This window comes from Manacus candei, unplaced genomic scaffold (genome assembly GCF_025592945.1).
Source record: "Manacus candei isolate 608988 ecotype Guabito, Panama unplaced genomic scaffold, ASM2559294v1 h1tg000060l, whole genome shotgun sequence".
Classification (NCBI taxonomy): domain Eukaryota; kingdom Metazoa; phylum Chordata; class Aves; order Passeriformes; family Pipridae; genus Manacus; species Manacus candei.
Window position 1 is genome coordinate 9,599,772 of NW_026138108.1, and position 24,007 is coordinate 9,623,778.

The 24,007-nt window shown below is 38.6% G+C and overlaps 1 protein-coding gene across 6 annotated transcripts in view; it reads right to left on the reverse strand.

The window, feature by feature from the left end:
- DENND5A (DENN domain containing 5A) overlaps positions 1 to 24,007 on the reverse strand; it is a 68,461-nt gene that overhangs the window by 14,140 nt on the left and 30,314 nt on the right. For 3 of the 6 annotated variants that reach the window (XM_051803859.1, XM_051803858.1, XM_051803862.1), the window contains 11 exons: positions 16,745 to 17,062; positions 14,456 to 14,671; positions 13,291 to 13,525; positions 12,697 to 12,847; positions 11,967 to 12,060; positions 8,802 to 8,933; positions 7,051 to 7,203; positions 6,119 to 6,223; positions 3,789 to 3,873; positions 2,348 to 2,432; positions 1,228 to 1,356 (listed from right to left, as the gene is read on the reverse strand). In XM_051803859.1, the coding sequence (XP_051659819.1) occupies positions 1,228 to 1,356; positions 2,348 to 2,432; positions 3,789 to 3,873; positions 6,119 to 6,223; positions 7,051 to 7,203; positions 8,802 to 8,933; positions 11,967 to 12,060; positions 12,697 to 12,847; positions 13,291 to 13,525; positions 14,456 to 14,671; positions 16,745 to 17,062 (1,703 nt within the window). Of the gene's footprint in view, positions 1 to 1,227; positions 1,357 to 2,347; positions 2,433 to 3,788; positions 3,874 to 6,118; positions 6,224 to 7,050; positions 7,204 to 8,801; positions 8,934 to 9,884; positions 9,993 to 11,966; positions 12,061 to 12,696; positions 12,848 to 13,290; positions 13,526 to 14,455; positions 14,672 to 16,744; positions 17,063 to 24,007 lie in introns of all 6 variants that reach the window. The other 3 variants (XM_051803861.1, XM_051803860.1, XM_051803863.1) reach the window with 2 other exon arrangements.

A 24,007-nucleotide genomic window follows, 5' to 3' on the forward strand; every position in this document is an offset into this window, starting at 1 on the left:
TGTTAAGAAAGTTGGGGTTTTTCTTCTCTTTTTGTGGGGAAGGGCATGGAGTGTGGTGGTGTATGGAAAGTTCTCTCACAGCACTTGCTCTGCATGGGACAAGCACTGCTAAATATAACATTATCTGAACTGCTGACTTCACTGGAGAGGCTTAACCTTAATTTAGAGATACAGGCAGATTTATAAGCTGTCCTCACTCTGTCCCCCAGCTTTTCTTTGTTCACTGAAGGAAGGCCACAACTTCATCCGAAAGTCCAACATAAAACAATACAAGGCAAATCTCAAATAATTAGCAGCTGGGGTTCAGGGGGATTGTGGGAAGGAAGAAATTCTTTGGAAGGTGGTGAGTGGAAGGAGAAGAAAAGGAAGAGCAGACAGCATAGGTTACACTGTTTCCAGAGAGAAGTCTTCAATTAAAGCTAATGGCAATTACTATGGCTTTAATTTCCACACATTAAACAGTATATCTGGCCTTATCAGTAAAACATACTTTTTCTGCATAGGTTATACTAAATTAACATCAAATTGTTACTCCTAAAACAATTAGTATTACATGTGGCCTGTACTCTGATCTGTGCAACTATTAACAAAATAATTATTTATGTTTACAAAGGTAATATAATGCTTTGGACATCACCAAGTATATAGGTCCTTGTGCTGAGCATTTCTCCTTCTGCCCTTCAACATAATTACTTATACAAAGCCCTGGCACAGAGTACTTTCAACAGAGTTTAAGTCTGAAGTAGAGTCTTCAGCTTTCACTCACATCCTCCTCTCTGGCATATGTCACGTACTTATCTCATTTTCTTCTCACAGTACTCTTTAAATAGTGTTTTGTGACTCAATGGTTGGGTCTTTTCAGAATTTTTTTTGACTTCATATACAAGGAATTAAAAGACATATTTTGAAATGTTTGGGAGAAATAATAAAAACAACAATTGGGTCATAATAGCAGATATTTTACTATTCTGAAAGCAATTCACCTTATGTTCTTAAGTAGGCTATAAATGCAAAAATTTATGTGAAAAACCCCAGCATTGAATCCTAATTCCCAAACAGCTCTCCTTATCCACTGATAAGGAGACACACTTGGAAGGCTGGTTTGTTCTATGCCCTCTGCACACTGCTAAGCAGATGGGAGAATAGGCACACCTGGGTTTTTGAAGTCAAACAACTAAACAGATTTAAATTTTTTTTAAAAGCTTTGCCCAAGATAAACCATCTTACTTTGTGAGTTCATGATCGGAAAGCAGCTGTTTCAGATGCCTAGAGAGCAACTTCTTTTCCATAGAGAGACGAACCCAGGCTCTGGCCTTGCCAACATCTGTTTTGATCTCACTAATGTTCTGGATATGCCTGGGGGAAAAAAAAAAAAAGACACTGCCAGGTATTGCCAAAATGTGACAGTTCTTTTGAACCAAGCTAAGCCGAAGAAGTTTTGCAAAGAACATAAAATATCAGGTAAATTATTGGAAAAAGAAACATAATCACCTTAATATTCAGTACAATCGAAAATCCTTGCATATCTAGCTCAAAAAGAAAAAGAGTCTGAAACAGAAATATCTGCAATGCAGTGCCCTATTTACCAAATTCTAAACCAGGCCCATTGTCTCACATGATTTAAGAATCATTCTGGACCTTATCACTGCAATATTTATGGCTGAGTGCTTTGGAAAATTAAATACTGTCTTTGCATGCTCAGTAGTAGCTTTTCTTGCATACAAGATACAAAGTGTATATTTTAATAGGGCAAGCAAATCCTCAATTCACTCCTCCTCTCCACTGGAAAAAATAAATGTTGATAAGGAAAAAGGAGGAAAGAAAAATCCCTTCAAGGTTAATTTAGAAGTTCTGCATATTGGTTTTTTGATGTACTGAAAAGAAGGCATTGGGCAGCAGTTATGGTTTTATTCACACTACAGTACTCAATGTTAGATAAACCCATTCTTTAGACCAAACAAGTTCTCTAAACTGCTTTCTTCACTGAGAAGCAAGAATGAGCTCAGAACTACCAACTTGGCAATGACTGGGAAAACACATACATTGCACCTGTATCTCTGTGGAAATAAACCAATACAGAACACTTTAAAAATATGAAAACTGTGTCATGGTATTTTCATAAGCTGGTAGTTGTGACAATATAAAATCTCCTCAATGTGAAACATTTCTGTAAAGGTCAATGAAAAAGCTGTACAATCTACTTTAAAACAGTTCAGCAGGCTCCTTACCCACATCTCCCTCCCAGCTGCACGAAACACAGGCTCTTCTGTGTGGTGCATAGTATACACAGAAACAGGTATGCAAATCTCATGGGGTTCCTGTGTTGGTTTTATTAGTTTAAACTCACCTCATATCCTGGATGAGAGAGATTCTAAGAGGTGACATGGCTGGACTGGTATCAGACTTTCGCCTTTCTGAATCAAGAAGTATTCCTAGATTCAGAAGAACAGAATTTGTTAGTAGTAATCCATTTCAAATCAGTATAAAAAAGAAGGTGAATTAACACCAATTTGCACTCTTGTATTATTGGTGACTCTGTGAAGACACTGTGGTACATTTCCACTCCAAATGACATAAAAATCTAATATGCTACACAGATGGTTATGCAGATCAGCACACACTGAGCATCAACACATTAATGAGTTTAGATTCAGCTGAAATTGGTATGATATCAAATATAATAATCAAGTGTTATTTTCTAAGGGCTACCCTATTTTCTTCCTGTGTAGTATAACTGGCACTGCTGACACCAGAAAACAGTGTTTAACATGTTTTACTCAGTACAACACACACACCACGTGCTTATTGATCTATTAATTTGCACACTCCTGTAACACCACTACTTTTCAAATAGCACATTTTGGGGTTTTCAGGCAATGTTATTACTCTTACCTTTCAAATTCCACTCCAGAATCAAGATGTATATTAAATACAGCCCCTGCCCTCAATCTCAAGCTAGAAAGCATAAAACTTACTGTAACTTCACTCTCATATGCAAAACCACTATGAATCCAGTGACATTTAGGAGACCTTAATACTTCCCAAATCTTTGGGTTTGACTGTTCACAGGATCTTGTGCATGTTAATAATGATCAGCTCTTTGCCTACAGCAACTCCAAATAAAAAGTAAAAGGCACCCACTGCCTCCCCCAAACCCATTGTTCTCTCCAAATTTATATTCTATGCCCCCACCTGACAAAAGAAGTAATGTTTAAAATTTACATTAATAACCCTAGAAAGAGATTATACTGCAACACTTGATGTAACAAAAACTAAAGTATGTTTCTTCAGCTTGTTTGTTTCTTTAAATGTCTTTTGCTTATAAACAAGCCTACTGTTCAGTTATTTTTCAAGCAAGGATGTAAAACCTAGGGATGAACAGCACAGTTTTATGTGCTTATACTCGTTTTCCACCCCCATCCATGACATCATTTGCTTTGCCAGTCATGCAGTGACTGTGTGTCACATGGAGGGTGGTACATTGGAACAATCCATTTCAAAGCCTATCTGTGAAGCATCAGCTATTTCTGGTCTCTGACTACCATGGTAGTCAGGTACCAGACCCAAAACAAGTGGGCTCAATACAAACCAGTTTATTTTCACAGAATATTCTGAGCCAATACACCAGGCCCATATGAATCCTGTAGTGGACAGAATACTTGATTACTTGATTCAGTTATATTGACTGAAGGGTATTTCCAAGGAAACAAACTCTGCATGGTGCAAATCCGTTGGCAGCTCTTACTCACAGTTTTTTGTCATCTCCTTCCAGCAGATGCCAATCTTACCTGAGGTACTGAAGCTGCCTGATGTGGTTCTTCTCTGCCTGTTTTCTAGGTAATGTAACAGATGAGACCAGAGAGCTGACTTTCCCTAAAATTAAAAAAAAATATTAGTTAAAGAAATCACTATCAGCTGAATTTAAAAAAAAAAAAAAGTTTAAGTCATCATTGAAAGCATCAGCCATGACAAAAACTCGCTTTAAATATGTTTCTTCCTACAAACTCACTGGTAAAAATAAAAAATGAGACACAAGTTGGAGGCGCTTGGGAACTGTAAAGAGGTTGAAAAAGAAAAGCAAGAGTCAAACTACTGGGATCTAATGATTCTAGTGACAGGAAAAAGCCAATTGAACTTCTTTCCTCATAGTTCATTAACATGACAAGAAAACATTCAAAGGTTTGTAAAACACTACATGCAAGTAGAGTTTTAAATCTGAGGCTGTAACATGCACTATTTTGTCTTTCCCTCCCTGCCTCTCCAACTCTGAAATGACAAGAGGCATGGAGCCAGCCTGAGCAAAACATCTTATATCCAGGCCAAGTCATGTGCACCTGCTCCCTTCAGGGTAATTCAGGGATACAGATATATGCTGTCAATTTTTAGAACCTCAAAAGATCCCCTTTCATCAGGCAAAGGACCTGGATAATCACAAACACAGTAAGACATCCCAAAACACAAGCAGGGCGATGAAAGCTTATCAGCAAAAATACCCCAGTTCTACAATAAAAGTTAGAATTTGGTATGGAAATAAAAGATAAATCCATCAAATTATGTTAAAAAGTGCACGTTGCTCATTATGTTGTTGTCTTAAACCTCTGGTGGTTTAAAGCAGTGTGAGAAAATCTTTCTCTCAGAAACTAAAAAGATTCTTGGCATCACCCTAAGATATTCTGCATGATAAACCAAAAGCTTGCAAAGCTGCAGAAAGGCAGCAGTAAGTGAACAGAGGCTTTGCAGCACATCAATTGGAATAACTTACAGAGGAAATTAATTAGTATTACTTATCATCTTCCTAAATTATTGTATTAACCTGAAATCCCGGTAAAGATTTAGCAATTCTGCATTTCAGGACAGCAATCATATTATAAAGCCATATTTTTATTTACAACTTTGTGCAGAAAAAAACCATGTAAAGTAATAGTTGTCAATTCTGCACTATCAATTTCTTCTAAAATCATCTAAGTGCCTTCCCAGAGGTGCAGTAATGATGGTTCCTCTTTATTTTTTTAGACTATATTTAAAAATCTCTAACCACTTCCATCCTATAGCTCCCTACAGATGATATAGAGAACTAATTATTGGCCACAAGGGATTATTCCAGAATTTGTATGCCTCCAGAAGAAATAAATCCTAGAGTGTCTGTAACATCTGTGTTGAGAGAAATCTATTAAAAATATGCATTCAGTAGTAAAGATAAAAAAAATCCAGAGAAGCTCATTGTGTCTTGTGTGTACCTGACAGATCCAACGTGGAAAGCCAAAACTGAAGATCATATAAACACATAAAAAGAGAGCATGAAAAATATCAACCAGTGAAGAGTTGCATCCAAAACACCGCTTCTCTCAATAAACACACACATGCACACACACACACACACAGAGTCCAGTGTTCAGCAACCAGCTGCCATGGCAAGGAGAACTGCAACAGATCACACAAAGCAGCAACAAAGGATCCTGCAGCAAATCGATGTCAACAACCATGATGAATGTAAGAACTCATGCAGTGTATGTCTGCCCGCTTCCTTCACCATCGAGGAACTCTCCTTTAACTTCACCAAATAGCAATGATGATGCAAGCTGTATCTACAAGGGAAAGGAAGACAGCCTAAGGAAAGCAGTGGGACAGAGAATGGGCAAGGGAATAACCAAGGCCTTCTGAAAGTCCAGACTACTTTAGCCATTAGATCCTACATCTGACTCCCCTGCATTGCCCAGGACAACGGAAGGCGTGGATTCCCTTTGCACGTGGCAGAATCAGTAGGCAGCTAATGTAGGACTATCAGGGTTCATCAGCAGGGAAGAGGTAAAAGTAGGGATTGGTGGAAGGAAAGCCATCCTCATTACTATGGTCAGTTGAGAAAGAAGAGTCTTCCTTGGCTTATTATTGAAAAATAAAATAAAATTGATGTATGAAACAGCAGGCTTTTGCATATTTCATAAAGGTCAGAGCACACAGAGAACTGGTGGTGCTTTTATTTTACTTTTTTTTTAACTCTGGATCACACTATGAGATACACTGCACTTCCTCCATCAGGCCTCTATTTTATTCCACCACTCTATTTATTCCACCATTCAGCACTGTTTGCCAACATCTGCAATCAATCCAAAGCATTAACCTTATGAAGAGTTGGCCGTCTGGTGGTCTGAAAAGCCCAAATCTGAGTTGAAGCAGAGTATACTGATGCTCTGTCTTCTAAGACGAAAGCAGTACAGCTTCTATCCTAAGTGATATACAAGAGGGAAGGGAGAGAATCACATCATAAATCTTCACATAGAGAACTGTTATATAGCTTGAAGGAGAGCAGATTTAAACACTGGTGCTTGGGTTGCTGGGAACAGAGATACTGGATTACAGTTGTCTGGATTACATACATTTATTCTGAGTATTTTTTTTTTAAAAAAAGTTATAATCCTCTCTGCCCTTGCTATTCCTTTGTACAAAGGAGAAGAAAAGTTGATAAAGGACTTCCAAACTTCATCTAGACCCACACGTGACTTCAAACAGAAGAGCACAGCAAACAATTATTAATTTTATACAAAAACCCAACACCTCTAGCTAGTGATCTTGTAAACATCACTTGAGTATTCCTACATTATTCAGGAAGAACCAAAATAGCAACATTTTTACTCTGAAGAACTAAATTATCCTTCATGAAAACAATTTCCCCACACCATATCCCACTGACAGCACCTTTAGCATATGCTGCCTTGCAATCTATGCAACCTCATTAACAAAAATATTACCAACACAGAAATAATTAAAAAACCCACCAAAACCCACCAAAGCAAAGAAAACCCCCAGGTTAAACAGAGAGTCTTCCAAGAAGTCATCTGTGGAACGCATCTACATGTACACTTGCACATACCCCAGAACAAAATGTGGAGACAAACAGGGGCAGGAACTGACATAAAAAAGACTGGGGGGACACGAGTATTTTAACCCATCTAATACACACAAAAAGGTATCCTCTGAAAGCAGAGAGAGGAAGAGCATAACATGACTTTAGGAAAGTGTGCTCTGCAAAGTACAAGAACATTTGTTCCTCACCTGTTTGACTTGCAGACCATGGCTCCATATCCTTTCTAAGAGGTCACACAGACTGGCTATCAGGGTATTCTCTTCCACACCTGTGATATTCACTTCACCATGACCCAGCTCCACAGCTTCTCGACCCATTTTCTCAACCAACATCCTCTTGGTCTCAAAAAGGACAAAGCAAAAGAGAGTTAATTCTTTCCACAGTAACCTCCAAGACCACTTAACACTTTTTAAATAACCAACAAGGAAGTACATGATAAAGATTTGGCAGAATAACTGGGTGTATATATATTGCTGGCACTAGAGCAGTGCTCTACTTCTTTTATTCCCAGTTTTCAAGCCAGGACAGCACTAGTGTTAATCACTTTACGATCTCTTCTGTTTTTCTAAAAAGGGGCTTGCAAATGGGCACATCAGCCCTCACAGAGTAACTCCAACAAAGGGAACAGCAGGTCACACATTGACAAGCTGAGAGTCCAGCAGCAAAGCCATGAAAGACAGGCCTTGGGTGGTTTGGAAGCCTGGTGAGTGGGATGCTATGTCCCTCTCCTCCTAGGGGAGGTGAATGTGCACAAGTGCCTCCAAGCAGCAGGGGGTATGTCATTCCTGTGAGACCCTGTTCTGCCAGAAGGGGATCTGCATTAAGCCAAATCCGCTCTGGAGTGCACCGCTTGAGCTTCCCGATGAGCCACATTCTCCCAAATTGTGCACAATTTCATGCTGGTCAACAAAGCTCTCACCAACTCAAACTACAGTCTTCCAGTCACAACGGATTCATCATACAGCAAAGTGGAGGGAAAAATGACAAGGAGAACCAGTTCTGCTCATCCCTTACACATTTTTCATCTTTCTTCCCATCCTAGACTAGGTCAAAAATTAGTAATATTCCCCTAGGCACCTATGCACAGTCTTGGTTGAGATTAAGAACTCCACGTTAGTCCCCAGCTGCTTCTCCCCCTCACCTTCCCTGGCAATTTCTCTCTCTGCTAACAGCAGGATCACTACATTGACTAGAGTTACATTCCCATGGTGAAAAAGCCAACTTTATCTTCAAGAATTTTCACCATCATATGACTCTCTTAAGTGATGGTGATTATTTGGACTATTATTTGGATTATTATTAGTTTCATACATACAGAAAACTAAAGTGGAATCAGAAATAGATGCACATATTAAACACAGTTTTATGAAAACTAGTATGTAATTGCTGTAAGTACCTCCACTGACCTAGAGCGAGAATGTGTCTACTTCATAATTACTCCCTTTACTGTATTAGTATACACATGAACATTAACTTCAGATTAATATATTGTCAAATATAAACCAGTGAAGTATGTCTACAAACTAATGCCAATCTTGTTAAGTGCTTAAAAACTTACACTTCAGAAGTTTATTAACTCGCTTCCTTTAGTTATGAGAAAAGCTGCTGTATTTTCACCGTAAGCTCCTCTTCCAGACTATTCATTTGTTGAAATATTATTGTCTCGTTAGTTATAACTGAAATGTGTTATAATAGACATGGGCAGTGGGATGGCAAAGACCTATCAGAATATTCAATCTCTTTTCATCATAAATCTGCTTGACAGTTTCTACTCCTTGCAGAATTTCTAAATACTCTTCATGAACTTCTCACCACCATGCAAAAATCTTTATAGGGATAAAGCAGAAACAGGTGGAGGGAAAGGGAGATTTCAAGCATATTGGATACAAATAAAGGATGGATACGAGGTGCAAGAGAACAGACTTATTCTCTGTGTTACCTTATTTCGGCATTCCTTCAACAAGCCTTCTACAAACTTCCAGTTGGTTTGTGCAATTACCGATGGAGAGAGGTTAGACAGTTTGGGCTGCCGAATAGTGCTGCCCAAATTCCTGGCTTCTTGTATATACTTCTGTTTTGGGGTGGAAAATTGACAAATACAGACAAAAGTGTAAGTGAGACTACTTGGCCAAGAGAAAAGGATAAACTTATCCTTATAACCCACCCCCGTGCAATGAGGAAGAAAGGATCACATCCTCTTTCAGAAAAGGCACCTTTTTATATCCAGTATTGGATTGGGCTGAGACACTTTTCACCAGAGGTCAAATCCCCATTTACATCATCTATCAACTATTAGAACAGACACAGCTGAATTACAAAAACACAATATGAACTGTCAAGGATATTTAGATGCATAGAGACTCAATTACTCCCTCCACCACTGACAATTGTCTTGTCATTTTTTTCACATAAAATGAAATTTTGCAAAAATTACCAAGGTCAAGGCTATTCAAATGGCAAACTGGTCTACACGGGGACCACAAGAAAAGTTTGTTCTTTCAGGAAGTAGTTGCAAAATGCAGATGTTATTAACATCTATCAGCTGGGAGCCATCTGCATTTTTGAGCAAAATCGTTTCTTGAACCCACTCTGCTTGAAAGAGCTTTTCTGCTGCTGTTACTGTCATCAAGGAGTTGCCATTGTTTTCACCTCAGAGGCAAGAATAATATGACAAATGTTCTGAAAGCCGGGTGATCACAGGTTGACTGGGGCACAGCTAACTGTGAATCAGTGATAAGGAGAAAGTCTTGTACAGGCACTCAGGATTAGTACATATCAGTACTAAAAAATATATATACATATTAGTATATATTTCAGATGAATAGGTAACCTCTGCACCTTACATTGAAATAATGACTGACTGAAATGTCAGTGAATAGATCTGTCAAACATGACAATCTTTGCAAAGAGGGGAAATGCCACCTTCTCCACTGACCTTGCACTAAAAAGCTATGACATTTACTTTTAATTATGCATCTTTATCCAGAACTATGATTACAGCCATATTGTGCATAGGACATACCAGATAATGCTCTGACACAGATTTTATAGAGGGCATGAAGGGCCAATCATGCTGGTCCCAGTCTAAACATAACTGCAACGGAAGCTCTGACATGGAAAAGTCCAGGTGCTGGCAGGATAAGTTGGTAGCAAAAAGCCAAGCAGACCATGTAAAGTGAAAGTGGTAAGCACAAATGAAGTAATAAAAGCAAGCATGCAAAACATAAAAGGAAAAGAGTGAAGACATAATACAATGCAGAACTCCCAAGCATTCAACATAAAAATAAATTCACAAGCAATGAATCTGAAAGGAAAAAATAAAACATGGTGTTATATCAGCGGATTGGTGTAAACTCTGCCCTCCACTGGGCACAAATATTTGCAAGTAAAAAGCCACTAAATCTCAATTGCACAGATTTTTGTTGCCCCAAAGCTTCCATTTGTCTAAAACTCACAACACTGCACTTTGGAAGCACTGCCTCCTGCTCAGCCTGACCCCCAGTGTTCCTCTCAGAAGGGCTCCCTCCCCAGTCTCTCAAACTTACTGGGGAAGTCTGAGGTTCACCAAGGAGAAGGGGTCAATGTTCCATCAGCATTATGTCATCAAAAAGACACAACACAAACCCCTAAAACACCAGCATAATTACCACTGGCAGTTGGTACCCTCGCCTGAACAGAAATTTTAAAATTCTTTTTCCTCAGAAATTGTTTGCCTTGTGTGACAGAATAACTCCTGTAGGACAATGAACTTCTGAGGAATCAGTTAAAAAACAAAACAAACCATCCCCCCCCTCTGAGACTAGAGGTAGATTTTTATCTTTGTAATTACCTAAGTGACATCTCAGAAGTTTACATGCTTTAACAACTGTGTTGTTTAGCAGAGTAATGAGGTTACAAACCAACTATTCTTCATTTCTGCTACTTCTAAGTAAAAAGCACTTTAGAGTTAACTGAGCATATGGAACATGTCAAAGCCAGAAACTACTCAACCGTGTTTTTTATTACACAGACATTTCTCTGTTACATGGTTATGGATGACAGAGATGACACTATAATTAAACAAAATTTTAACAAACCAATAGGAAAGTTCTGGAAATGAGTGCACTGGAAAGGCAATTAATTGGACAAAGATACTTAATTTTGACAACACTATCCTAACAGATAGAAGACTACTTTTAAAATTCAAAAAAAAGCTTTTCTAAATATATTTAACAAAGCGAGAGAATATTGTCTTCAATGAACAACATATATTTAAACAAAAGCAAAGCTCTGGAGTTACTGAACAAAAAAAAAATGAATTCTGGGACCAGACTATTCTTGGAATTACCCATAAATCAACACCCAGTGTAACAGTTTGCAGTCTGTACCATATGAATCAGAAACTGTACTGTAATTAGTTACATCACCCAGATCTTTCAAAATCACTTCACCACAAAGAGTACTGTGTCAGCTATAGGAGCAGTGCTGAGAGATGTTATCAGTTCAGAAGGTGGGGGTAAATCAGCATCAGACTGTGCTGTGTAAAAATAGGCAGACAAATGCGACAGTATGGGTGGGGTTCACATTCCCACCTTAGCATGAGGTTGTCTGTCAGTTTGCCACCTTAAGATTTCTTTTATGGCCTACAGAAGACAAACAGGCAACTCCAAAAGGCAACACTTCTGATCTTAGGATGAAATTAATCACTCTCTAGAGGTGGTTATCTTTCCTTCATCAAATACACCAAAGAAGCACAGGTTATTTAGAGATGGGAAATAGATAGCTAAAAACTGTTAATTTCCCTCTTCTCCTCACAGTTTTTTTTTCTTTTTAAAAACCCAAAACACCTTTAAAGCATGTGAATATATTTTCAGGGAACCCTCCTACACGTGGAATGAAATAATTTTGTCCTGAGAGGGGGTAAAAATGACACAACTTTTATAATAAAAAACCTAAGTATTTTTGGTCTGCTAAGGACCAGGAACTCTATTTGTATTAAATACACCTAAGGCAGAGCAGACATGGACTGTAAGTAACTGTCTAGACATTTCATAAAGGTTACAGAGCATTATTCAGGCAATTAGGCAAGAAAAAAATCAGATCTCTATAGCTGAACAATTTTCACCTCTCTCTGATCATTGTCAAGACGCAGGTGCTCTGTGTGTTGCTTCTGTCTGTCCTTCCGCCTCCACTGTGCAGGAGCGTTTCTCTTTGTCCACCTACAGATGGGGAATATTGTTAAGCAAATGTCAGAAGTCAGGTTAAGGGCAGAGGCAGTAAGAAGTTTTTAGTTAATCCTATACTGAACATGTTGACAACAATTACATCAGCCAAAGTGCAGCTGCAAATACACAAAAAGAATCTCTGTAGAGGAATCGGGTATTTGGGCAATCAAAATATTTCAGAATATGAGATAACATTTATTTGCTTTGTGGTTTTCCATTCTCTTATGATATCCAGTGACAATTTAAGCCTTTTTCCTCCACTTTCAAAGCTTTTATAAAAAAATATCCTAAAACATATACTAGCTCCTACCTGAGATATAATAAGGGGATCTGGTTTTATACTGACAGTAATTCTGAGTAACTCAAAGTACACCAACCAGCATCTCAAACATAATAGGGCTTTCTTAAGTAAATTTGCTGCAGGAAGTCCAGATTCAAAAAAGGGAAAAAAACCAAAGAGACATAGCAAAACCCCCACCACTCCACACAACTCACCCACATCATCTGATATGCCCCTACTTGATAAAAAAACAAACCCAACAACTGACTTGTAGCTTTCTAGTATCTCTGCTTTAGTGCCATTCTATAGATCTTGCCAAGATTCAGTACCTGTTGCCCCAGCTTACTCACTTGTTGCTTGCTGGTCCAGTGGATAAAACATCAGACTGAAGCTTGGGAAAAAATCCAAGCTCATATTTCCCTTGTCCAATTTTCATGTCCAGCAAGTGTGGGTGGACTGCTGTATGATCTATTTTTGCTAGCCTTAATTCAATAGATTTCTCTGAAATAGCAAGAAAGTTAATTTTTTAAAAGTGTTTTAATCAGACATGTATCTGTAATCACACATCCTCAATCAAAAGTGGGTCTCAAATTTAAAGGGATAGGTGGAAATTTCTTACTGATTCCAACAGGTACACTAGTACAAGAGTGTTTTAGACATCAAAGAACTGCCATCAAAGGGAGAAAAATGTTTATCTTTTGAGCTCATTTTTCACACACAAAGCATGCAGGAAAACAGCTGAGTTCAATTAAACTTTACATTAATTTCATTTCACATCTCAGCTTCCAATATAACATTTAAGCTTTACACCTCAGCTATTCTGGTCTATTTTTTGGGGGGGGGTTTCAAAGCATGAATCATTACTTAGCTTTAACCCTAATATCTACAACAAATAGCAGTGGTTAGTTGCACTAATTTTCAAGAAAGTGCCTCATTATTCTTACCAGCCTCATCAATGGTTGTGCACTTTTGATACATAGATGTGCGCAGAGTCGGCGTCCTGACGTTCAGCAGCCTAATTTTATCCACCCTAGAATCAAACACTCTCAAAACAGGGTCTTTATCATCTTCATCATGGCACATAATCTTATTGTCAATAAAGGATGCAAACATTTGGGTCTCCAGGAATCTCGAGAGGAAAGGCAAGTAAGGTTCAGGCTGGTCCGACAAGAAAGATGCCTAAGAGATAAGAAGAGGTAAGAGTGTTTTGGGGTGTCTGCAGAGAGAGACATCCCCCAAAAGCATCAATTTTCCTAAACAAGGGCATATTAAGAGTGCTTTGGTGCCACTTAAGGCCTAGTTTTATCATACACACCAGTTCTATCCCCAAAACAGGCAGTCCGTACGAAATCTTCATTCTCAGGACAATCACGTCCTATACAGTACAATAATTGGTAAATTGTGATTTTAGCTTTTCCTTAATTTTATAAAAATTTCAACAGAATCCCAGCAAACCTCACCAACAGTACCACAGGTGTGCATATTATGTACTTCTGGCTGAGCTCAAAGCTTATGAAGCTGATGAGAATCATTTCATATGATTTGATGGGAATCAGCTTAATGTTCCAGCAGATAGTGCTGCAACATAGTCTTCACCCACATTAACTATCCTGCTGACAAATATCTGATCTCCAGTAAAGAAAACAGTACAAAAATTTGAAGAACTGAGCCTTATGTTTCCCTAGAAAAGAGCTAGGAATACATTTGGTACACATGCACACAAGTACATAAGCATTATTTGGGGTCATGACTTAATTCATTACCATATTCAGCAATTCCTCTGGTTAAAATTCAAACAGTTTCCAGTAGTAATATTTAACCTTAATGTAGAGGTCAGCCCTAAAGTGAGGCTTTCTAAGCTATTTTTCTAGAGCAAGCTGTATTTTTCTACAGTATCCTTAAAAGAGTATGTTTAGCTCTCTAAGTCTGCATATGTATATATTTTTCCACATAACATGTAAGATATCACTTTTCTTGGAACACTGAAATTTAAGGAAGAAATTACAATTTTGACAGTACTGTTTTCCATTTGATGGCCCAATAAACAAAGCCTTACGTCTGAATAATGTTTTACTTCTTAAATTGACATATCTTCTTATTACAACTTACTTTATCAAAGTTTTGCATCTGTTCTCTGTTTGTAAACCAAGATTCCTTGTCCTGGCTGGGTTGAATGACGAATACTTCATAATCCGCAAACATTTGCGTGAAGCGGTTGGCAAAAACTTCACGAATTTGAATGTTCAGCTGGTAAATCTTGAATTCTTCTTCATCACACTGAATTTTCAGATCCTTTTTGCTACTGGTCTCCTCTCGCACCTCCAACTGAGAAAGTAAGGGAACACACAAGTAACCTGTGTTGCTGCTCTGTCAGGTATTCTGGGCATACAAGATTTTAATCTGCCAGTCAGCTGCTACTCCTCAAGTCAGCATTTCAATTAAAAAACTTACTGTTTCAACTACTGTAAGAAAACTGCAACATCAAAACATTTTATTATTACGTATTATTACATTTTATATACTTTAGATTTTAAAAAGTTAAATAACAGTCATATACATGCCATATATTAATTTACTTTCTTTTACCCTTTGATCACCTGCATAGGCTTTTTAGGAGCTTTTACTACCCCTAAAAACCAGCATATTAGGCAAATCCATATGTCTTCTGGTGTAAAATAAGTCCAGGTTTAGTAGTGGTAGAGTTTAATACGTACCAGCTTTCAAATGAAGACAGAAATGCACAGTAACAAGCAGCTGTGCATGTCTAGTAACCATTTCCCATAACCTAAGTCCTTAGCAGTGTAACCCACAATTCATCGTTACAACCCCCCAGAGTCATTTTTAATGAAAGAAAATGCATTTTCAGTTAAGATGTGGGCTAAGATTTATAAAAACAGCAATATGAGACTGAGATATTCAACTCACATTAGTTTTGATAGGAGCTGAGTATCTAGGGAAAAAAATAACCAAAGCCACGAGCATTCAAGCAGTCGTTTGAGTACACATTTGATACCCCTGCCTTTGTTAATTATGATAAAAGGCACCACCACACATAATTAGTCATAATCTCTAGAGTTTACAACATCTGCACAATGATGCAGGGCTGCAGCTGTCCCACACTGCTTAAAGCAGCTTGGCTATAGCAGCCCAGAGCCAGCTATATATAAATACAGCCATGCTCTCTGCTAGTGAGCTGTGCTACTCACCCCTTTCTTCCAAGTGTAGCTCATGAGTAGTACATTCCTCGTTAATTTGGTATCTGGCATTAAGGCAGGTTTTTTATACTTGGGAAAATTTTGACAGTTAAAATCTATACACTCCTATCGTAACAAAAAAGGATGGTAAAATGGGACTTCAGGGAGTACAGAGCAGATGAGGTCCAAATGTGCAAAAATTTACAAGAAATTAAAAAGACCTTTACTTTCCCCATCACTTCCCAATCCATTCAGCAAAAGAACAAAAGCTTTTTACCAATTCTCCCCCGAACATGAAGAAAACAAGGCAAAAGAAAAACCTGAGAAGAGGAACAGAGCAGATTTGATCATCTAATCCTGCCTAGTAACCAAGTGCTGCTTCTCGTAGCTGCCAGCCCATAAAGCAGCTCTACCCCCAACCTACTTCAGGTCACACAATTTCTGACTCTGGCCCCATCTGTACCCCAAGCTGCAGTCACACAGGTAGGAATCAGCCTCAGCAATGAAGAGCTGGTCAAGCTAATTTAAACATGCAAGAAATAAAACCTTTGCTTAGACAGTCTTCAACTCTATTCCACAGTGGTCTGTCAGGTAGTACCTTTTATTCGAAAAGGGCTGCAACTTTCACCTTCCCCCCCCCCAGTTCTGATCACTCAAAAAAATACAATCAGGATCATCACGAGCTGTGCATGTCCACTTCCTGGGAATCAGACACTAATGCACTTTACAACATCAACCAGAAAAAAGCATGACAGTATCCCTATGACAAACATATTATATACAAGCAAAAATATAAAATATATATTCTACACACAAAGAGAAAGATATTTACACAAACCCAGATTAGATTCGAACTTCAGGATTATCTGGATGACAATTTTAGCCACTTAAATCATAATAAAGTGGTGCCAATTTAGAATAAATCTTAAAACCAAGAATAAGGCAAGGTGTTATTTTTAAACACATTATCTTGGCAAAGAAATACTTGGAGGACAGCAAAGGTTTTCACAGATGCTGCAGGGTTAATTCCCATTCCCTCTCTCCCCGAAGCTTGCCCTTGTCTCTACAGGTGTTCACAAGGTTTGTGAACATCTTAACATAAAGTTCTTTCTAATGAAGACAGACAAACAGCATCTTTGGACCATGACTTCAGACCATCTGCTACTACAGGTCCAGGGACAGTGCAGACAATTTCATATCTTACCTTTTCTAGACTCACACCTGTTCTTTTAACAAGTGCTTGGAGTCTTGCAATAGTCTCATTTTCCTTTAGCAGCTCATAGGAATTCAGAGGTGATCCTGCTATGTTCCCATTTCTTTTATCAGAAACCAGGTCACATGCTCTGAGGCTCTTCATCTTGGAGGCACTTTCACTGCAGTGAAGGTTTCCCTCAGGTGGAATTCCAAAAGCCATCAGTATCTCTGAAATTTCCTGAATGAACTCAAGTTTATTTGGAAACTGGGGTAGGTCTTCTGGCAGCTCGATGAAATGGTTGTCTACATCCACAAAGCACAGGTTAGCCTGGAATTTAATTTAGAACAGGATACCATTATAACATCACTGAGCACGGGGGTAACGTTTTATTCATCTTTGGGTTTTGTGCTTATTTAAAGATTCGAATACATTTGCATTTGTTTGGTTATTTTGTAAAACAGAGTTGCCTCAACATAACTGAACTGGTTGGTTGGCTTTGAAGAAAGCAGCACAAGACCCACATTTCCAGGTCTTCCAAGGAGGTAGTTAAGAAAGAAGACTCATTTTACAGTTGTTTACTAGGTGCAAAAGAGATTGCAGCGTAAGTCAGGTACAGGTATGGCTTTTTTCATACACATACAGCTAAATTTTAACTACAGGATATTTGTAAGTCTCTTTTACACATGTGCATATGCAGATGAATGCCTGTTACTCAAATTATCAGTCCATTTCTCTAAAAGATTTAGCAACTTCTAAAAGGTGTGCTGATATTGCAGAAGCTGCAATAAAGTTATCTTTTTTTGTAAGTAACCTGAGAACTAAGGCAATTCTTTGAATGAGTAAGTTTGTTTCCAAAAGGAAAAATGAGTTGAACTGGTTTCCATTCTGCTTTTCTGTTCCAATCTCCAACTAATTTACCATCAAAAAAGATCGGGGGGGGGGGGGCAGGAAAAGAAAAACTACCTGTGTGGCTTCCACAGCAAGATCAAAAGAAGCTCTGCATCTTTCAAGGTTTACCTCACTCTGTATTTGGCAAAGGGGAAGGTTCCCCTTTTGGCTTCTGCATTGCAAAATCTGTTTCAAGACATTACATAACTACACACATCACAGCAAGAACCCCATTCATGTGTGAAATCTGCTTGGAAAGTTAAGTACAGAGAAGAAACTTGGCTTTTCTGTAGAAGCATTTCAGTTTTTCTTCACTAAAGAATTAACATGGAGTGTCACTCTTCTGTTTCATCTCTGATATACAAAATCCCTTCACTCAGATTATTGGGTACTTTCAACCCAACTTCACTGCATCATTCCAGGAGGCACGCACCTGAACTCAGGTCTCTCTACAGCTTTGCAGCAAAATACTTATCAAGTCTACAAGAGCTGACACATCTCCAGTTATTTCCTATGATTCGGGAAGTGCAGAAAGATGGAAGCACTCGCACAATTTAATTGGAAAAAAACAATTTTAAGAGATTAACCTCACATGTAATTAATGATAAATAATCCCAGAAATCAGAGCCACGTACACAAGCAGTGAAGCCCAGAAAAGACAAAGTAGTTGTGGTAGGATTTTGGTAGGGATTTCTGGTAGGATTTTGCTGTCAAACTGGCCACAGGTAGACTAGAATAAGCTGTGCCTGATGAGACCTGTTCATTTAAGTGAACTGTTGTGAAAACATACATTTAGTACTTGTGACAGGTTTAACTCTCTAGGCAGAAGAGAGTTCTACAGAACAAGAGTTAGGGTGTCAATTCTTCTTAAAACACAAATATCTTATTGAACTTCCAACATTAAACTTGAAAAAAGAATTCTTAATGCAGAACCCCACTGGACATATCACACCAGTTTGCACAGAACTTTGCATGACCAAGTCTAATTTATGCTCTGCTACAGTATTACCCACAGTTACACAGGTAAGCAGAATTCCTGATGTTTTAACATTTTAATACTGGGATTGATTTGTTATGCTCAAAGGAATGTATACAAAACAGTTTAATAGCTCTTGTAGACATCCTTTACTGTAAATTAAGTCACAAATTGAATTAGGTGTTACAAAAGAATCCAAGGTCAATAAAGAGAATTAAGACAGATTCTGGAACACCTTCTGGTGCACCCTAGAAAAAATTTTTCTTTTTAAACAGGGGAGGTGTCATGGTTTAAATTTCCCCAGTATCAGCACTGCTCCAAGACTGCAGATGGTGTGTGTGTGCCCACTCAGCAAGGCAGCCCAAGCCCCAGGCTGGGAACGCTCTCAGTGTGCACCTGCTTCCCATTCAGACAAAGATTCAGCCCAAAGGGACACCATGTATGCCAGAGCACTCATGTTTCAAGTAAGCACCTGAATTTAGGAGAGACTCCCACTATACACACACATGGCTCTGTGATGATTAGAAGTCCAGTCAGCTGATATTTATCAGAAACACTGTAAGCACTTGAAGACATGAGAGAAATAAAGCTTTGAAACCAGGCACAGTGCCTACCAATCGGTGCTGAGGGAAAAACAAAAGGTATTTAATTTGTCTCAAACAGTCTGCAAAATGGCAAGGCAGTCTCACTAAGAAACTCTTCCAACAGTTTAATTGTATTACTTCCTTTTACAACTTTCCTTAATTGATGCCATTCAACTTTTCTTCTCTTTTGGATTATCTACCTTAGCACAGATTCTGCAGAAAACTTCACTCTTGGTTAAGCTTGATTGTAGCTAAAAAGCAGTTGGCCTAAAAGGAACCAAATATTAACCTTACCAATGTAGAAATTCTAGTGTTCACACTGAAATTAAATGCCTTGCCAATGGAAGAAAAAGCCAAATTTAATGCTTGCTAATAGTGCTTGTAAGTATCTGGACTCTTCTGGCTAATTCTTCCCAAAGCTAAATTCCCCTTCTGCAGAGTTCCTCTCTAAGAGCAATACACATGGTTTAAATACTCTGAGCTACTAATGATGATTGCTTAAGATGCAACTTACTATTACATTTCCCAGAAAGTGCTCTATAGGGAAACATTGAGGGGTAGGAGGAAAAGCTAATATGAAGCAATACTCCAAAGAGCGTAAAGAATATTTTCAGGGACACTACAGTTATCCAGTGCCTGGTTAATAACATATACAATAGAGGATTATCTAGAGGAGCAAAAGCAGAGAAGATTCAGTAGATGGTTTTAGCTTCTCAATTTAGGGAGACTTGAGGTCACCCTCAAGAACATGCACACTTCCCAAAAGGCCATATTCTTCAGGGAACAGAAATGGCAAAGAGACCTCACTGCACAAGCCCTTGAAGAGGTACCAAAACAAATTAAATCTCAAGTAAATAGACCACAAATAACAGACACCAGAACAGTAAATCCCACTATGCTGCCACGCTACAGAACCGAATACCAGTGGGGACAGAGGAGCCCCCTCCTTAAAAACTATGAAAAATGAAATGGCACTTACTATTTATGAAATCACGGCCACCCAAAGCATTTTGCATGCTAGGAACTGGGCAAGTACACAAAGCAGAAAAATAAAAAGAGTTCTTCAATCACAAAGGTTTAGTTATTTTGTCTCTGGAGGCAGCACAATTGAGAGGGCTGTGAATAGCTGATAGCTCTGTATGTAAACGCTCGTGGATACTCTGATCATTATTTTACACACGCAAAACTAAAATTATATAAAGACAAGACACTTGGCAACATGTATAAATAGAGATGTAATTGAAAGAGCATCCTTAAGGTAGCTGTTAGGTATTTCAGGTCTCTAGAACAGTCAAATATTCCGTTATTTGTTGCTGAGATCTTGGTTTTCTGATCAAAAGAAAACCTCAAACAGTTACACCCCACTTCGACAGCAGATTGTCACAAGTGAGGACACATTACATCATCTACAATGAAACGTTCTGAGACACTACAGTGAGGAACAAGCGTGTCACATCCTAATTTAAAAACTTGTCCTTCCCGTGTACTTTTATCATCACAAGTAACAGGGTGTCCAGGTCAAAGTCTTACAAACCTTAGAAATGTGGATCTAAGTAAACGAATGTTCATGTACCTGGTGCCAAAGCCTGGTTCCTGAAGTCAACAGCACCACTTACCATGGGCTCAGTGAGGTGTGGACCACACCCATGGATTCCAAAGCCAAAGGACAATTGCAATTCTTTAGTTTGACCCCAAGTACAATAAGGGCCATAGCCCCAGGCAGATCTAGTAAGGCCTGCATCAAGCCCACATCCTCCCTTTCAGCTCTGTTCAAAAGTAGAGAAGGAAATTATTTAGGTGCTGCCAAAAGGACAGCTTCTGCTTGAATACAGCACTGAAAAACTAAAACCCATTCACCTACAGCCTTTCACCTACCACCTTTGTGCATTAGGTCCCAACCTTGTAAATGATCACCCACTTCATATGACACACAGAAAACATGGCTATGCAAGCTCATACACACACAGTTGACTCGTGGAAAGTGTCTTTACAGTGGTCCTAAATTCTAAAGGATGCTCCTGTGTCATTCCTGCAAGCAAATGTGACCTTCTGCACTCATTCTCAGCACTACTCCTCTTCATGCCAACCCAGAATTTGTGACAGAACAGCTTAAAGCTGCTGCAGCTTTCAGAAACTCCTCAACTTGCTGTTTAACACTGAAATACAGGAAAACATAAAACTTAAGTCTGTCAATAAATTTGCAGTATTATCTAGCATCTATCAATCAGCAGACAGCCTGAGAAAGCATACAAAGCAGTGATTATCTTTATATAACTATCTTGGTCAGTCTGGTCTAAATGTGCTAGCATCAAGCTAAGCTTTCCTTATCTTCTAAAACAACATAAAAACCCCACAGAGTCTGTTAAGATTTAGCATTGAATAACACCCTTTTAGTTGTTGAAATAAAAACACTGAGAATATATATAATCTGTCTTATACTAGCAAAGAACCTTTGCGATCATTTCACTAAAACCAAGCTTTTTAATTATACACTACATTTGTTTGATTTAACTAGAGCTGGAAAAATCAGCATTGCTTATTTTCACTGAAAATAATTTCAATTTCTACCACTCTCCTAAATTAGAATGGCAAAATACACATGCAAATCCAGTGGCATGAAATGGTCCACATTAAGCTGCTCTTTAAAAATATATTGCTACAGCACTTCAAAAGTTTCTTTAAAAGGAAATGCAAAGGCACATCAGAAAAACGATCTTACTTTAGCACTTGCTAGGGTTTATGATCTGCCAGAATGCTAAGTCAAACCACTTTTCGGATCAATTTTACTGATAAACAAACCACGCTCTTGCCAGCAACATCTGAAACAGCCACATGTTCCTCCCTTCCCCTTTGATATCTGCAGCACCTCATCGTAGCACCGCTTCTCTCGTCCTTCCCCTTCTCTTCTGGGTTCCTTACAAGCCTCTGAGGCAGCTACCAGTGAAACCACGAGGATGCTCCTGCATACACAGAGAGCCCTCAGCAGAGCAGCCCTATGTAAGAGAACAAGCCCTGCACTGCTGACACGCACAAGAAAACTCAACCCGACAGGGAGTCGAGAATTCTCTACAGTTTTACTGGGCTTGGAGTCAGGTCTTCAAGCCATTGGTGGACTCCAATGAGGTCTCCATTAGGGACTGTTTTCTGATGCACCCAAGGGATAGTCTAAACTTGAGTTTTGTACTAATGCAGCTGTTTTGTTGAAGATTTTAATCATCACCTGACAAAGCATTAACTTCTAGGATACAAGTGAGCTTCCCTGCTCCCAGGATAAAGCATTGCCTTGAAGCACCAGGTGTGACCAAATGTGGGAGACTGCCACCACAAGCAAACCAAAACAAGCCTTATGGCACATGTGTGCAAGCCTTAAGCCAAACCAAACCTAACCAAGTTGGGACAGACAGTATTTTCCCATATATTAGCCTAAAACACTTTGAGCAAGACAAATCAGTCTTTTTAAAACTTCATTATAAAACCAAAATCAAGAAGTCTACAGTGACACTGAGATATCCATGGTATGCTAGACAGCAATACTATATTTTTCCACAATGCCCTTCAACTGAGAAGCACTAATTAGATTTTCTCTCAAAGTTCACCTCTTTGGCCCTTGTCTAATTTAGACACTGCTTTCTTTAACAGCAGCTGTCCCACACATCCATGTAAATAGATTAGCAACAGAGATGCAGTTTATGCAGTTCCAAGACAATGAAAAAAAAATTTTTTGCAGAACTCAGAATAAATTATAACACAGAACAGTTCTTTATATACCCTTTGGAATAAGTGAGGAAAATTCTGATACTCACTGTATGTATGAATCAGGAGCCTAGAGGAGTTCCTCATATAACCCTGATGATTTCATAAAGGTTCATATACATTCCAAACTTTAGAGACAAGCAATGTTAAATATTAATATCCCTTCTGTCACTGACGATAAATTTGTCTTTATTGAAGTACAAATAATGGAACCATATGCCCTCTTCTGCTGTTCTACAACAACACATTATTCATGTTCCTTGGCAGTTTCTGTCAGGAATTAAGTGTAGAGCTCCTTTGGCACTTAAAGTGAAGGGTATCTGAAAGCCTAATCATAAAGCAAAATAGTTTTAAGATGAACCTGTAATCTGCAATGTTAACTATATTAAAGCTGACTGATTAAATTATTAATATGAGAAATGCTTATACTGACCAATAATTTCACATAGTGAGACCAGCATGCACTTTGAATTCTGCTTTACATTTTAAAATGATACATCTATTTTCTTTTTGCAACACAGGCTTTGCCGGGGTGGCAGGAGCGTGGGGGGAGTGTTTGTTTTGTGAGGTTTTGATTGGTTGGGTTTTTTTGGTTGGTTAGTTGGTTTTTTCAAGCAAACTCTCTACAATGAAAGTCTCAATAGCAGTGAGCTCTTGTTCTTCCCAGGCTACTTTGCCTCTTGAATAAGCCAATCTATTGGTATAGGATAACTTCTTAATTATTTACTAAGAGACTTAAAGTCTCAAGCCCATTTCTGTGCCATAACTACATTCCCAGTCTGCAGGGCTGAGGAGTTCAACAGTCCTTACTCAGCAGTGACTGCCAAGGGGATTTCTCAGACTAAGTCATACTCATCATGTACAAAGTTTTAAGAGCTCACTCTTCAAATAAAAACGAGAAAAGTTGAAGTTTCAGAAGGACAAGTCTTGCAGCAAATTCCACCACACGGGCACGCTGCTGCTGCCATCTGTCCTGTGTGTCCTCCCCTCCCAGACAATTCTGATCTCTGTGAGGTACTATTAAAAATCTACTCCTCCACCTTCATAAAAGGATACCTCTAAAACAAAATG